This window comes from Numida meleagris, chromosome 17 (genome assembly GCF_002078875.1).
Source record: "Numida meleagris isolate 19003 breed g44 Domestic line chromosome 17, NumMel1.0, whole genome shotgun sequence".
In the NCBI taxonomy this organism is placed as follows: Eukaryota; Metazoa; Chordata; class Aves; order Galliformes; family Numididae; genus Numida; species Numida meleagris.
Genome location: NC_034425.1, coordinates 280,716 through 297,844, shown reverse-complemented (window position 1 = coordinate 297,844; position 17,129 = coordinate 280,716). Strand labels below are relative to the sequence as shown.

The window sequence follows — 17,129 nt, the reverse complement described above, 5'->3', positions numbered from 1 at the left end:
AAGGAAGGAAGGAAGGAAGGAAGGAAGGAAGGAAGGAAGGAAGGAAGGAAGGAAGGAAGGAAGGAAGGAAAAGAGAAAGAAAGAAAACACCCACCACATCTGAAGGAGTTTCAGGTGAGAGTTTATGCTCTAGAATCTAGAAGGATAGATTCCTGCCCAGGAGAGTCCCATGTGTCCTCAGCTTGTAATGCTTCTGTTACAAGTGAAAATGTGCTGTCAGTTCCCTCTCTTACATTTACCTGAAGTGAACCAGACATGGGCTTGGGGAAGGAGAGTCTCAAAGGATCTGCGCCTCTTTACTTGGCATGTCTACTGGAAGGTTTTCTTCTATGAGAGAATATTTGGTAGGTGGAGAAGCCTCCTGCACCGCAGCTATGTCCAGCTGGTGGCTGAGCCCAGCCTCCTTGGGGTTACGGTGCTCATCTGTAGCATGGGAAACTTGGATCGTGATTCAAACCCTGCTTCTTTTCTTTGGCATTATTCTGAGTGCCTGCACGTAGGAGAACAAGAAGACTTGACCTAAGCGCCTGCAGCATGTGCTGCCTGAGCCACAGGGTATGCGAATGTCTCAAGAAGGCAATCCTACGGGCGCAGCCACGTGCTGACAAAGGTGGGCACTGAGCAGTGCAGCTCTGGCCATGCCTGAGGGAAATGCAGCTGAAACACTTTCAGCTTCTTCACGCAGCCCCTGCATCCCCAGAGGGTTTGTGCAGCCCCGGGTACAGCCCACCTGCAGGAGCTGGATGAAGGATAGCAGAGTGCAGTGGCACCTCTGCTGCTGGGTGGCCGCGTCCCCCTCCTCCTCTCCGATGGAGAGGGCACTGCCACCCGTGAAGCCGTGCCCAGCTGCCCCCTGCCCTGCTGGCCGCCCTTCCTTGGGCTCAGAGGGAACCCGCAGCCCACGCAGTGCTTAGAGGTCTGGGGCCCGTCCCGCACCACGCTGCAAAGAGTTAAGCCTTCGCTCTGTTGATATTTCCAAGCAGCTCCGAAAGTCCTCGAGACAGAGAGAGCCCTGATTGGCTGCGTACCGGCCGGTAGTAATTAGTATCAGATATCAAACTTCTGTCTTTGCTAAGACCCTTTCCGATAGTCGCTGCTCCCCGCTAGACGATGACATCAGCCAGGACACCCAGCTGCTGGTAGTAAACTCCGCAACGGGAGGAGGCTCCCACTAGCGAAAAGTTAATTAGTTCAACACAGCACAGGGGGAGCAGTTGGTTTCTGTGGAGGGTCAGTGCTGGATGGGACCAAATCTTTCAAAGCCACTTGCTGCTTCTTGCCAGCCAGCTGTAAAAGCACCCAGAGGGTCCAGGAGAGCTGGATGAATCGTGAGCACTAGCCGTGGCCAGCTTTTCTCTTTGGAGGAAGTTAATGGTTTAAGTGAGGGGCGTCTGGATCCGGTCCCTGAGACACCATGACACTCCTGGGGTCTGAGCACTCCTTGCTGATTCGGAGCAAGTTCAGATCAGGTAGGGGAAACCTCCAGATTTCTCTTAAAACTTCTCTCTCCGGCAAGCTGTAGCCACAGACTGTTTTGCATTAAATGTTTGGAAGCAGCATGCGAGCAAAATATTCAGGGGGTCATAGAGCTGTCACAGCTTTGCTCTTACAAAGGCTGTTCTGCAAGTGGAGAAATTCATCTTCCCTTCTCTCTGCTTCTTTTTTTTTCCTCTTCTTCTGGTTTTTCATTGTCTTCGATTTACGCCTGTGGTTAATTCTGGCAAAATTGCACTTCCCGGGTCCCCTGCCCTGACCCTGCGTTAAAGGATTTGGGCAGGAAGCCAGAAGGGCATCTGTGAAAAACAGCATACCTAGCGCTGTCTGTCCGTCCCAGGTGCTCCCGGGGTCTGGCTGTGATAGCGGTGGTGGGGACGGGCCCGGCGCTCACTCTGACATGCGGGCAGCTGACTTTGTTCCATTAAAGTTGTGAGTAATTGGAGAAAAATGAATTTGAAGAAATGCGTCATTTTTAGAAGTAAAAATAACAAATGGAACATGAAAAGTATTTAAAGTGACATCATCAGAGAAATAAAACCAGAGCCACACAATTGATTGCCACTCTCGGAGGGTTTGCGAGTAAAACATGTCTCAGTCGCGTAGGTCAGGGGAAGCTCCGGTAAGGGGCTGCTCAGAGGACGCTCAGCGTGAGTGAAGGTGAGTGAAGGTGAACTATGGGACGGTCCCTTCTAAATCAGACCCTCTGCTGGATATTCATGCCTTTATTCGCTGGCTATATTTATAGTAAGTATGCTATGCTTCTGAGCGGGAATCTTGTAATTTTTGTTAACGATTATAACATACTGTAATATTGACGGTAATGCCTAAAGCTGTTCCTGAGGAGCTTGCTCCAGTCTCAGGGGTGAAGTCCTCCCCGTGAAGTTATCAGTGGGGACGTTAGGACAAACCAGCTGTATGTGCCATAGGCGATGCTGTGGGACCGGACGGGGCAGTCACGTTGGAAGACGTGCCCAGTCTGGCATGTCACCCGCGCCGTGTGTGTCTGCCTCCTTGTGAGCTGCAGATAGTGAGACTGGAGACTGGAGATTTATGATACTGATGGTAGACATGAGTGGTGTTATCAGGATCTCTTAGATAGCTGGGTGGTCAACTTAAACTTTGTTTTCTCAGCAAATGCAAAGTTGGCAGTTGGTTGAAAACCTAAGAGTGTGTGTGCAAACACGAGTGTCCTAGTTCGGCTGAATTATACAAAGCTTGGGTCCAGGGCTTTGGTGTGGTTTCCATATCGCTCTGATCTTACATTTCGTTAGATTAACTCATTCCTCAGATTTTGTTGGTATATTATGGTGCATTGCTGCTCATTTGAAAAAAATCTGTAACAATTCCTCCGAGCAACTACAAAGCAACACTGCCACCTTTCTGAAGCAAGCAGGACAGGCTGCGTTGTATGTCCCTGCATTCTTTGCAAATGAACCAGTATTGTTTTTGAGGCTCATTTCTGCTTTATTTGTAAGCTGGCTTTATTATAGAACCAACAGTGGGATCTCTAAACATATTTTTCAAATGATTCTTCAGTAAAAGTAAACTTTGTGGGTCATTGCGCCCATAAATTCTTCTGCCTTTCAGCATTTCTGGGACAGTCAATTTGTGGGGCATTCTTTGGTGCGTGACTGATTTCCACAGCTGCCACTCCTCACTATTGCCTGGTGAAAGACAGGATTCTCATTCGACAAGATTTCTCTGCCTATTCGTTACGGTCAAATCGGATTTGCCAAGATCCCCAGTGCACAACTGCCCTTTGCTCTCCCCACTGCCATGGCCATAGGAGTACCAATAGATCAGTAATGCTGCCTTCTGTTTGTTCTTGGATTTTAGTAAAGTGAACAGTGGAAAAAAAAAAAAAAAAAAGCTAGCATAATGTGGTTTAAGCAGTGAAATCTCTTTTATGTGAATAACCTTTAAGGGACGTTTTCCTCTTCTGTCCCTGCTTTATGTGCAGCCTCAGTTGCTGCATACCCCAGCAGTGACAGCAGGAAACAAGGAACCAGCCCAGGGGATGCAGAGCTTCGTGATGCATCCTTGCTTTGGCATTGGTCTTGCGCAGGCAGGTGTGCAGCTCTGCTAGCTCCCTAGGTCTTGGCAAGATTAGCTGTGCTCTGTGACTCATGATAAGTCAGAATCTCTCTTGAAGGATTCCAGGCTAATGTCAGTAAGAGCTGGGGTAAATCTTAATAACTACACTTTTGCTGTTTCTCCATGGTTTGCATACACTGAACAGCCAAAAGAGTTTTTTCTTTGCTAAAGAGTGCTAGAAATATGTGACATACTTGTTTCTTCATCCCAGAATCTCTTTAATATCTGTAGCACGCAGCAGTCAGACAGTTGGGCACGGAGGTGGCAGCGAGATGGTGGCATGTGGGTGTCCTTCCTGGAGTGCTTTGAGGGTCTCTTGCTTCCACCTGGCAGCAAGAGCAGCACAGAAGAGCTTGCTCAGGGAAGGCCGGGCTGCTGGAGTTGGTGGCTTTTCTACACAGTGTCCCTTAATCCTCCTTTGGTCCCACAGTGTTTCTTCCTGCTCTTGTCTTCCCAGTGGCCCATAGAGAAGGACCAGCATAGCTGTGCCATGCAGAAAGATGCAGCTCCCACAGTGCAGAGCACCAGGAGCTGCTCCAGGGGAGTGTCCAACCCCCAGCATGTGGCAGGTCCTCAGGTTTCCCCTCCCCTTCCTCGAGGATTTGTGTGCATGTTTATTTTGTCTATTTTGCCAAAGGTGAATATACTGATCTGAGGTCATCCTGACAAATTTTGCAGGAATTACGATTCTTCAAGCCTGCCATGCTATCCCATGTGCTGCAGTTGTCAATGGGATTGATCAACCAGAACATCGAAGGGCTGTTCCAGAAACATATTTAACTCTTCCCAGAGACAATTATTTATGCGATCTTCTGCTTTGAATACAAACCAATTGTGCTCCAGCAGCAGAGAATTGTTGTCATCAGACAATGCAAACAAAGCTGGCAAGTGCAGACTTTTACCTCTGACCTTTGCTGTCCAGTGATACGGAAAAAGAGTATACAAGGCCAACATCTGTGTAACAACAGTGGTACTCCAGATAATCGGTGAAAAGTGGAAGTTTAACACTATAAATATGTCTCCGTGTGGCTTGGCATGGGGTAATATCCGTGCCTGGCTGTGGACACATGGATGTGAATGTTCAAAGAAGACTTGCTTGGCTGTATAGAGGAAAGAATAAGAGTTTACATACCAGGCTTGAAGTAAGTTGGTCAAGATGGGAAAGGAAATTATTCTGTCTGCCTGTGGTGGAGAGAGGGATTTGGACTGAAATCTGCAGGTTTTTAAAGGCAGCAGACAGAAGGTCTTGGTAGGGTGGTAGGCCAGACATCGGGTGGAATCTTCATTTTCATGTTTCAAAGAAAATGTGTGTGCACGTGTTTCCTTTCCAATCGGGCACTCGTGCAGGCCACAGCCAGTGCCCAAGTTCAGTTACTGTCTGTAACTGGTAACAGTTTTGTGATTTCATAAAGATTTTGTAAACCACTGACTTGATGTAGATCAATTTGGGCTTTGCATTATCATTCCAGCACCTTATACCTTGGTGTTTTAGCTGTCAAACATCTGTTTCTCTGTCAGTTAGGCGTGTGCAAAGATTGAGCCCTACCTCACTGTGCTCAAGGAGGAGGATGTACAGGTTGCTCCCAGGGAGGCTGAAGAGATTGTTGCAAGGAAGACTGGTGACAGCATGCTCTCAGGAGCAGGCAAGGGTTGGGCTGTGTGTTATGATGAACACAGCCCTCACAGCTGGTTGTTCTTTAGTGGTCACCTGTGCCTCTCTGGTGACACCTGGTAGCGGTGGATCTGTGTTCCTTGTCACCCAGATGTGGTCCTTAGACTCTTATAAGGCACTTATCATAGAATCATAGAATCATAGAATGGCCTGGGTTGAAAAGAACCTCAAGGATCATCGAGTCTCAACCCCCCTGCTGAGTGCAGGGTCGCCAACCACTAGACCAGGCTGCCCAGAGCCACGTCCAGCCTGGCCTTGAATGCCTCCAGGGACGGGGCATCCACAACCTCCCTGGGCAACCTGTTCCAGTGCGTCACCACCCTCTGTGTGAAAGACTTCCTTCTAATATCTAACCTAAATCTCCCCTGTCTCAGATTAAAACCATTCCCCCTTGTCCTATTGCTATCTACCCTCACAAACAATCGTTCCCCCTCCTGTTTATACGCTCCCTTCAAGTACTGGAAGGCCACCATGAGGTCTCCCCGGAGCCTTCTCTTCTCCAAACTAAACAAGCCCAGTTTCCTCAACCTTTCCTCATAGAAGAGATGCTCCAGCCCTCTGATCATCTTGGTCGCCCTCCTCTGAACTCTTTCCAAGACCTCCACGTCTTTCTTGTGCTGGGGGCCCCAGGCCTGGACACAGTACTCCAGATGGGGCCTCACAGGAGCCAAGTAGAGGGGGACCACCACCTCCCTCTCCCTGCTGACCACTCCTCTTTTAATGCAGCCCAGAACATAGTTGGCCCTGCGGGCCACCAGCGCACACTGCTGGCTCATGTCCAGCTTCTCATCCACCAGGACCTCCAAGTCCCTCTCTGCAGGGCTGCTCTCGAGGAGTTCTTCGCCCAGGTTGTATAAATACCTGGGATTTCCCCGGCCCAAGTGCAGCACCTTATGGGCCTGGATATGGGTTTTGAGATGCTGTTCTCACCAGTATAGCTGAGATTTCGTTGCAGTGATGTTTGGCCTCCCAGGTAGTACAGAAACTTGAGGAAACAAACCCCCCTCCCAAAGCGCTGAGCATCACACATAGAGGCAAAGCTGGCCGCAAGGCAGTGCCTGGCTGTGAGGTGACTGACTGCAGCTGCTGCCCTGCCTCTTCAGCGGTGCTGTGTCTGCCGAGCTTCATCTCTTCTCACATGGGTCCCACATAGGTTGTGTCAGAGGATAACGCAGGACTGGAGATGTGATGCTACAGAAAAAAAAAAAAAAAAAACCACGTACTGAGTCCTGGCTACCAGCAGAGCAGGGAATCCAAGACCCATGGAGGAACTCAGGGCAGCAGGCCCTAAGCTGCTCAGATGGACTACTGCTTTACTCTGCTGGTGGTGACAGCCCAGACCATGGCTGGCTGGTGCTGGTGATTCTACATTCATCCGCGTACAGCCAGCATGGCAGGGCCTGGTGTTTCATGTTCGCTCAGCTGTTGTTTGGCATGCAGCTAAGCTGCTGCTGCTGCTGAAAACAGGAGTCTCTCCTCTCCATCAGCCCATTCCCAGCCCACTGTCACTTCCCTGGTGTCTCAGCAGAGCAGTCCTCATTCCACACCCCGCTCAGCTGCACTCATGCTCCTAAAATCCCAGCTTTGGGGCCAAGGAGGGCAGGAATGGGTTGCTGAGGTGGTCAGCAGAGGGGACAGTGTCTTTGCTCTTGCTTTTATCAGTATCACTGCCAGCTTCAGTTGCCGGTGAAACTGCTGGTTTACCTCTCGGCCATGCAGATGGTCTGAACTGGCCCAGGAGCCCCAGGTGATGCAGGAAGCAGCAGGTAGCTGCCCTGCTGTCCCCTTTGCTAGCAGCACTGAGCTGTGTCAAAGGAGGATGAGAGCACAGCAATTGTACTGGTTGTGAATGCAGCTTCCAACCAGAGTTAAGGTGCTGGTGCAGCCTAGGCAGGAAGCCAGCTTATGGGAATCTCACCTGTGACCATGTACGGGAGCTGGAAGGGTCTGCTAGAGATGGGGCCAGGTGCCCTGCAGCACCAACCTCGGCAGCTGTGAGGCTGACCTGAGCCCCAGGCAAGCCTTGCACATCCTTAGGATTTCCAGGGAACCAGCTCTGACAGCCACAGAAGCGTTGGTTGAAGGGACCTCTGGACCCCTTGCCTACTGCTGGCTGTGGTTTGGCAAGAGACAGCCATGGCTTCCTCTGCGTGAGCCCTGAGCCCACTGGGAAGGCCTCCATATGCCTCCTGCCAGGGTGCTCTGCATGCTTTGGCATGAGGGATGTTCTGATGCAGGTGATGAGGTCCCTGGCTCATTCCATCCTGACCGGCTGCTGAGCTAACATACGTTAACCTTCACAGCTATACAGGCAGATGAATCCCATGCCAAGGCATACAAGGGTCACTCAGCTATGGGCAGGAAGGCCCCAAGAGCTGCAGGCTCAGGCCACATAGGTGGGCAGCCACTGCAGGCTGAAGCCAGGTCTGCCTGCTCCTGGGAGGTGATTTGAACAGGGCTTCTCCAGCGTGTCTCTAGTTCAGGCAAGGTCCAAGCTGTACTTTTTGCTTCCTAAAGCTCTGAGGTCACCTCCCAGGGAGGAGGATGACTCGTGCTAGCGAGTCACAGGCAGTGATCAAAGTGGGGTCAGCAGAGCCAGCCATGACTGATGCCCAGAGGGCTTCTCAGCACCAATGACATAAGCCCTCTGTGGAGGATGCTTCTAGAAGCTGTGTCACTAAATGGGACTTTGATCCAGGACAGAAGAGAAGGATATTTCTAACACAAAGGGATCATGAGCAAAAGCACTGGTGTAGTTCTGACTTGCCTAGCATTTTGTAGGAAGGGATTTCTCATCATGGGGTGCCATAGGAGCAAGCAGGTTTGCTGCAAGCAATCTTGAAAAATACGAATATTCAGGGTAAAAAATCACTCCCTTATCTGGAAGGTGACAACATCCTCAAAGTGAGTCACAGGCTGCATTCAGAACTCCAGACACATAGCAAAGGAAGAGCACGGGAATGTGGCTGGGGTCAGACACAGGCTCAGTGAGTTTCAAGTCCTCTTGAAGAAGCAGCTAAGAGGAGGTTGTCTGGATGATGCCAGAGGCTCCTCCAGTCTGGTTTTTAAGCACTGTTAATTGCAAGAGAAATATGCAAAACTAAAAATGCAAGCTACAGTTCTCAATCAAAGGCTGCTGGAGGTTGTGGCTGCTTTTCCTCTTCCTGCAGAGATGTTCAGTGTTACTAACTTGACTGGCACTGGCCATGACTATGCTTCTTCAGATGATGGTAAGACGAAGCTGGTGAGGGGTCTGGAGCACAGGCCTTATGAGGAGCGGCTGAGGGAGCTGGGATTGTTCAGTCTGGAGAAGAGGAGGCTCAGGGGAGACCTCATCGCTCTCTATAACTACCTGAAGGGAGGTTGTAGTGAGCTGGGAGTCAGCCTCTTCTCTCTTGTAACTAGTGACAGGACGAGGGGGAATGGCTTCAAGTTGCGCCAGGGGAGATTTAGGCTGGACATTAGGAAATACTACTTTTCTGAAAGAGTGGTCAGGCGCTGGAACGGGCTGCCCAGGGAGGTGGTGGAGTCACCGTCCCTGGAGGTGTTCAAGAAACGTTTAGATATAGAGTTGGGAGACATAGTTTAGTGGCGTTGTTGGTGGTAGGTGGATGGTTGGACTAGGTGATCTTGTAGGTCTTTTCCAACCTAGCTCATTCTATGATTCTATGATTCTATGATTTGCAACAGGATTTGGAAATGAGGAGATCCAGATCTGAATGAACAGTCAGTGGCTGTGACTGCTTCACTCATTGAACTTGGGCTGGAAGTGGTTGGCATTTGTGCATGCCCATCCTCGTGTTTTCTGTCAGCTTGCCCTGAATAGACAAAGCTAGATGAAGTTTTCCTCCTTTACCTGTGATTTAAGAATGGGCCAGCAACTCTGTAAGCTCAGTGCTGCCACGGTGAACTACACATCTGGGGATGGCTGCACCAAGGCACCAGCTGTGTCCTTGGCAGGGTGTTGTATGTGACTCTTGAAGTCTCTCTGATTGTCATTTGATGCTGAGATGCTCTGCATGAATTGCCTCAGTTTAGGGCAGATGCCCTAATACTTGGAACACTTGACCTAGGAGAGCAGGGAACCACTCCTGGATGAGCTACAAAGCTTCTTCGTTCTTGGACATTCTCTCTTTGCTCACCTGTTCAATGGAGATACATCTCTTTCTTGGGAAAGTGCAGAGCTATGCTTACAGCAGTGAAGACCCTAAACAGAAAAAGTGGGGTCTGCCCTCCCCAGTATAAGGTGAACTGGTTGCCATAAATTACCTCCAGAGTCTAGGAGGAAAGACTGGTATTCCGAAAGCATGGACTGCCTAATTTTGTTATAAAGTCCCTGACTCCTGCAAAGACATTGCAGATACCTGGGTGAGATGTAGATAACTACAGAGCAGGGATCAAAATTGGTGTCCATAGGCACAGCCAGCACTGGCTGGGTGTGCACCATGGGGCAATGGAAGGGTACAGACTTCCCTAGCAGCAAGGTTTGCCAGCATCTTCTAACCACTAGCTTCACTCTGGTGTAAGGAGAACTACATATGTGCAGCCTTCACCAGGTACAAAAGGCTACACTTCTCCCTCACAGCAAGAGTCTATCTTTGGAGTCCTAAAAAGTGCTGGAATTTGGCAAGTGATCATCTCTTGTGAAGCCTTCACTAAACACTTGCTGTTATTGTGAGACATGGTTTGTATAGATGATGTGGAAAAGTGACATGCAATGGCATTTCAGGGAGCCTTGAGCTCTGAGGGCTCCTCTGGAGAGGGTTGCTCTTCAGCTCCATCCCACGTCCCAGGGAAGCTGTGCTGTAGACATGAGTTGTTGGCAGAGCTCTGCAGGTTGCTCTCGAGGACAAAAAAGCTGTTCTTTCCTCTTCCCCTTCCAATACCAGCTCTCTCAGGGCAGCTAAGGCTTCTCTCTGGTGCTATGCCAGTAGGCAGGAGATATGCATGCAGTTATGTTTGACTGCTGAAAGATCTGTGCCCTTGTTGCAAGCTGTACTGAGTTTCCATCATGAAAATATGGGAGTTTCATGTTTTACCTTTTAGGAGAGGAGATAGACACGTGTCAGTCTTCTTGGCAACAAATCTACAAAAACAAAGGTGTGGGATGCTATTATCTTAAAGCACCAGCAGGGTTCTCTAAGCAATGGATGATTTAACTCTTGCAGCCCTGGGCCACGAAGAGCTCTGTAGCCTTGCACAAGGCAGGCTGCACTTGCTGAGCAGTATTTGCATGCAGTAAACAGTGAGCAGGACTTCAGGGAATCTCTTCTTCATTAGATGCCTTCTCAATGCTCTACAGCTGAGGTCATGCCTCTAAGCCACTTAGTGACCTCAATCAGTGGTACATTCCCATCTGTCCAAAAAGATGCTTGGAACAGTGGGCACTGATCTCTCCACATCATATTTTCTACACCCTCTCAGCAGAGTAAGCATATCTGGATGCAGGGTGGAGCCCTGCACTACTTCCATGCCTCCTGGAAGGTGATGGAGCTGAAAAGCTCTACTCATCCCACAGTGCTGGGATGGGAGAGAATCTCCCATTGTAAAGGTATCAGGAGAGATCCTTAGGCTGTGAAAGAAGGGCTCTAGCGTAGTAGAGCCAGTGACACTTGGGCCAAAGCCCGTGCTAGCAAGGATTCAGCCCAAGGGTAGTCAACCCAGGAGTCCAGAGAAGTGGCTTATTATAATGCTGAAGAACATGCAGTATCTATAGGCTTAAAAACCTCCTAGAGGCCATAATCTGCTGACTTAAGGCTCCCATCGTGTTCCTAAGGGTGGCAGCTGTAGTGCAGTATTAGTTCATAGAATCATGAAATTGCTCAGGTTGGAAAAGACCTTCAAGATCATCAAGTCCAACCGCAACCTAACCATGCTACTCTAACAACCCACCGCTAAATCATGTCCCTGAGCACCACGTCCAAACGGGTAAGGCCAGCTTCAAAAATCAACCAGGTTGCTCAAGGCTAACTCCAGACAAGCTCTGAACATCTCAGCAATGGACATCCCACAGCCTCTTTGGGCTGCTGTTCTACGCCTGTGCCAATCTCATGGTAATTTTTTTTCCAAATAACCAAACAGAATTCCTTCTGTTGCAGCTTGTGACCCCTTCTACTATTGCTGTGCACCCCTGTGAGAGTCCAGCCCTCACTTCTCTGTAACTCCATTTTAGGCAAACAGCCCCTGGCATACATCACAGATCTTAGAGTGCTAAAAGATACTCAGTTGTGACCCAAATACATTTAATAATGTCAAAATCATTCTCTGCGTAGTTCCTCTCTGGCCAGCACCACTGCAATGCTGTGCAGGACTCAGTTTGCTCTGCTGTTCACTGTCAGCTGTGTGTGGGAAGCAGGTACCAATGACAATGAAGACACAGAAGACAGCACCCTGGGGGTTACCTCATAAACAATAAAGCACAAAAAACCAGGTACTTCTCACAGGAGTGCCATTCTCTTTAGAACCTTCTGACACCACCTTGCTTGACTCAGAATGGGACCTTTACCCTCTCAGAATATAGGATGGCAGTGTCCTCATGCAGGAAGTAGTGATGGAATTTCCTCACATCTTCCTCCCCACCAGCACCCTCTGCCCACACACAGACTCTCTTTGAGCTGAAGTCGTGGTTGCTTGAGGGTGCTACTGCAGGCATCAGGCAGAGGTCAGTGTCGGGGGCACTGCTTGCACCAGAATCCTATCATCTGTGTGTAAAGTGAGAGCTGAGTTGGTGCAGACTGTGCAGTCCCTCCCTGACACTGCTTCTTGGCTGCATCAAGTCTGGCCCCACAGCAGCAGGGATCAGTGCCAGGTCTCAGTGCCACAGAGACCCATGGCACATCATCCCTGACAAACGTATTGGTACCTCAGAAAAAGTCCTGCATCTCTTCCTGACACTCTGTTTCTCACAGTTTTGCAGCTACGGCTTCAGCAGAGAAGGACCCGTGAGCAGCTGGCAGACCAAGGCATCATGCCACGTGAGTACCATTTTCTGCCTTTTTCACCCACTCATGGATCAGAGGGTCAGCGTTCTTCCTGGGCACTGCTGGAATGCTGTGTGGCACCAGCTGCCTGCTCAGACCCCCTGCGCTCTGAGCAGATTGCTGCTGAGCTGGGCTTTGCTTCCAGTCCTGTAGCAATACTGTGCTCCCTGGTGCCGTACAGTGGTGCTCAGCATTTGCTACACAAGCTACAGTGCTGCTATTCAAACTGAATTTAGGATTGCTGCTTAGCTTACACCATCCAAAAAATGAGCTGCATAGCTCCCTGTCCCAGAGGTCACTGTAGCAAAGCAAAGCACTTTGTTAAGGCAAGGGCAGATCATCTCACATCCTCCTGCAGAAGTCAGGAGCTTCTGTGGCAGGGTCAGACCCACGGAACAGGGAAAAAATGGAGGGGGATACTAGAATTCAAAATGTACGTGAATGAAAATGAGCCCTTTCTGCACAAGCAGAAACCTGTAGCATCTGTAGAAACCATTTTGAAACCAGTAGCACTACCGAAGAAAAGCTCAGGCTCCATGTGCATGAATCCGTGATGATGTGGGGCCCAGGTGAAAGACAATCCTGGTAGCTTTCCATCTCATCATGGGCCCCATGGGGGTCTCTGCTAAGATCACAGCTTTCCAGAGGCTGTGCCATGTTTGTCTCTTCTGGCTAACCTCAAAGACTGTGATGCAGCTTTTGTTCAACCAGCAGAACAAGAGCTCACTAAGAGCATGGCTCTAGCACTGCCTGCTGCACTCTGCTCGTCCTCTGCTGCCCCTTTCTCGTGCAGCTGCCTTCCTAAAGGCTCACGTTGAGGGAGATGGCAACAGATGCCTTCTCAGTACAGTACTGCCAGCATCAAGCATTAAAAAAACTTGAGCAAGATGATAAAAATCACATTTGTCAAGGTTTTAGGAATTATAAATTAAAACTCTTCTCATTTTTCCTCTGTTTATTTCTGTAAGCATTCAGATTCTATGCTGCCTGCCACCAACGGGCAAGCATTTTAATTGTGGGACTCTAGGAGCTGGAGATTTGAGCAAAATGTCATGGTATTTGTGATAAAATTTCAAGCACTGGCAGTACAGCCAGAAGTATGTCCAATGTCTCCAAAACTGCTAATTTCATTCTGTACAAATGGTCACACTCAGACAATGTGCAGGTTACCCTAGTGCACGTCCATGCAGCTGCAGTTCCAACCTAGCAGTTTGCATACCTGATGCTGCTCTGCAGGGCTGAGCACATGGGACAGTTACTTACAGCTTCTTTACCCTTGCAGCTTCTAGGCTGACATTTTGCAGTCTGGTTTCTGTCCAGGGAGGCCATTTTGGGAAGCATGAGCAAAGCTCAATCACTAAAAATACTAAAAGAAGAGGAACTTTTGCCGTTATAAAAGCAGACCTGCAGAATCCAACTGCTGAATTTAACCGCAAGAGGAAGCGTAAGACGTAAGATGCTGGTGTTTAATAAGTGGGAGTCCCAGCCAGCTTCACTGTGGTCTGGGCACGTGCAGTCAATCCTTACGAAAAAGAAGTCTTTGTTTAACCTTTCTATATCCTGTTGGCTCTGAAGGCCAGCAGATGAGATGGGCTCTAAGAGATGCACCAGGATGGGATATTGGTTCGTATGCATTGCAGGTGGGCAAGAAATGAATACAGATGGTTGTGAGTCACTATGGTTGAGAATAGCTCTTCTGGAAAGAGAACAGAGGGGCACTGCTGTTCTCCATGTTGAGTCAGGTTTGGTACCAAGCTAGGACCGTGTACTCAATTCCACATTGCAGATCAGGTTTTAAGAAAGAACTGTTTTCATTGGCCACATTTTCAACTGATGCAATCACAGGACTAAGAAACTTTGTTTTTCTAACTGATTCATTTCATATAGAAACCAGAAAAAGGTGAATGGTCAGACTAACAGATTAGCATTGGATAAAAGCCTTTAAGGCTTGCCGAAACCCTTCCTGATGACCATTCACAGAACCTGCTGAGCTGTTCAGCAGTTTGGCACAGTAAGAGTGAAACCTCAGAGGAACTGAGGAAGCTGGCTGGATTTTGGTACTGAAAAGAGCACATCAGGGTGAAGTAACAGTGGTACCTGAGCAAAATGCAGTTAGATGGGTGTCCTTACCTAACCAAAGCCCATTCTGTGTTTGTTTAGATTGGGCAAGATTAATGCCATCAATACCTTAGCTCTATTCAGACTCCTTTGGATGATCCTTTGGATAAGAAATGTGAAACCTTCTGATGGTCCCATCACTGGAGAAGGCAGGAAACTGCCAAAAGCAGGATGCTCAGGGGCAAAAGGCAGTAGTGCTGCTCTTCTGGTCCAGACTCAAAACTGGACTCTGATGATCAGAAGTTTTCAGGTTGTACATTAAACAACTGGCTGGAAAAACAATCAACTCTACTGAAAAAGACTACAAATAAAGTTAGGCACTGACTGGTAAGCAAGGACAACCTCCGGGTCCCTTTAGTCCTGTGACTGTGAGGGGTGAGCATCTGAAAGCAAGGGAAGATCCACATTTACTGAGACACAACCACACTTCTGATGCATATATGAGTGCAAGTGAGAGAAGAATCTGCCCTGTTCTTCAGGTTCACTGAGTGGAAAGTTCCCAGCTCATGGAGTACTGTGTTATTGAACACATGCTATTTTATTGTCTTAGTGAAACTGGAACAGCCCAGGCAAAAGCTTTTTAATTCAAGAGTATCCCTGTGGGGTCTCCTGCAGAAGGGTGGGCTGCAGGGACAAGTGGGAGTGAAACCTTCCTGCAGCCCTGTACAGGGGCTGTCCCAGACCCCAACCAGATCTGCCCAAAGGGAAGGGGTCACCACTTGCAGCATCAAGGATTCCTCAAGGCAAAGTTCTCCCCAATGTGATGAGATGCAGAAATAGCTGTTCATGAAGTAAGGACCCTTCTGCTGTATGCAGCCACCACCTCATCCTCTGACTCAAGCCTTAGGGTCACTAGTCCTAAGATTATCAACACCAAGCACAGCAGCTCTGCCCCGTTGCCTCCAAACCTCAGCCGTTTCAAGCTGCCAAGTCATTGCCTGACAAGGTATCTAAATAACCAGTGCTAGCAATGTCTTCATTTGTTTTGCAGACTAATACAAGCTGCAGCATCCACATAATTCGTCCAAAAATCTTGGTAAATGACTAAATTCTGCAACATTTTCCTCATCAATAGCATGGTGTTTGACTGGTCAGCGCCAATAGCAAGCTCCCAGTGTCAGGACTTCAGAGTGAACAGGGCTGTAAAAGTCATTTCTCTTGCTAACTTCATTTTCTTGTATGCACCATTTTATTTTGCTTCTGGTTAAACTAGCTGTCACCAGTCCTCATGGCTGCTCACTAGGGCATGGCACAGTAACACTGGCTTGTCTGTATGTCGCTTTCCAAACATGAGAAGCAGGAATGTGCCCTCTGTGTTTTCCTGTGATTCCCTGGAGGTTAGGGGTGTTGCCTACCAAAAGCCAATTGAGGCCCCCAGTCATTTTCCAGCTTCCCTCATTCTTTTCATCATCCTTCTCTAGACTGATGCAGGACATCATGCCCTGTGTGAAAATAACTTCTGTCCTCATTGTATCCCACTCTGAAGCTGGAAAGAGAATGAAGTGTTGCCAAACAAAGAGTTGTAGCAGGCTGTCTTTGAGGGTCAGGACACCTTCCCCTTCCCCATCCCAATGGGAACAGTTCATTTTGCTTGCTTACACAAACAGAAAAGAATTTCTGCAGGGACTGAGAAATATTAACCCCTTCACCACACAAATTGCATTTCGGTTTCTACAGAATCAGGCTAAACGAGGAAGTGCTCAAGATCCTCCATGACTCAGCATGGACTGCTCCATAGGACTGGCACTCATTGGTCCGAGACCCAGGGATCATTTGCCTTCCTTTGGGACACTCTCTAGGTTAATCCTCCTTAGTGCCAGGAGATGCTAAGATCTGCCTTGTCCTGGCCAGACAGCTGCCCAGTGAAGCACCATGTCACACCGATGCTTCTGGGCAGAGGAGAGGACAAACGTCCAATGAGAAGGAGCCAGCAGGAGATGGAGGGGTAGTCAGTGATGGAAGAGGGACAAAGGAAAACAGCTCCAGGGTCCTTGTTGAAATACCCGTGCTGAAGGCTGTAACCCCATGGCCCCAGGAGGCCAGGCAGGTCTTTTCCATTTTCCTGCTGGCCTCAGTCACCTACAGGTGTTACTTGCAGGTGAGGTCCCCTCAGCCTGATGCTTGTTAGATCAGTTTGTCAGGGCCGTGGTGCCCCCCAATGCCATAACCTGCAGGAAGAGCTCCAGGAAGAGCAGCACCTGCTCTCCAGCACGTCCCCCTAAGCAGCACATCCCAAAGCCTGCACCATCTCCCTGCCCATGTCCCCCCTGCACTCCCTGTGATCCCCGTCCCCCCTGCTCTCTTGCTGTGGCCTGGCGGAGAGCATGGGATTTCCCAGAGCCTTCCTGAGTTATTTTTAGTTAGCGCAATAAAGAGAGCAGCTAGTTTGTGTTGCTATTTTTATAGCACTCATTAAAATGCTGTTGCTGAATATCCTGGTGGCTGCTTGCTTCCACTCCTGTGCTGACTGCTCCTCTCTCTTTCCTGTTGCAGCACTGAAAAGCCCATCCGCATTCCATGAACAACGAAAAAGTCTGGAGCGAGCCAAGGTAATTCCTACAGCCATTCTAATGAGTGAACACATGGGCTCGCTTTGCATGAGTTGCTGAGTTTGAAAGCACCTTCCACCACTCTGCCCTCATCTGGCATCCTCCACCAAAGCTCTGTGGCCACAGATGGGAGTCAGGGCATCTCCCTTGCTTCAGATATGCTGGGGCCAAGCCAGGGTTCATGTGTACAGGAGCACCCTTCTCCAGGCAGGAGGTTTA

At 49.1% G+C, this 17,129-nt stretch overlaps 1 protein-coding gene across 12 annotated transcripts in view; it reads left to right on the top strand.

The window, feature by feature from the left end:
• The window catches only part of MYOCD (myocardin), a 229,533-nt gene that overhangs the window by 188,961 nt on the left and 23,443 nt on the right, over window positions 1-17,129 (top strand). For 5 of the 12 annotated variants that reach the window (XM_021414982.1, XM_021414978.1, XM_021414977.1 and 2 more), the window contains exons 3-4: window positions 12,172-12,237; window positions 16,855-16,910. In XM_021414982.1, the coding sequence (XP_021270657.1) occupies window positions 12,172-12,237; window positions 16,855-16,910 (122 nt within the window). Of the gene's footprint in view, window positions 1-969; window positions 1,470-2,063; window positions 2,155-4,150; window positions 4,734-12,171; window positions 12,238-16,854; window positions 16,911-17,129 lie in introns of those variants that run through there. The other 7 variants (XM_021414979.1, XM_021414985.1, XM_021414987.1 and 4 more) reach the window with 7 other exon arrangements.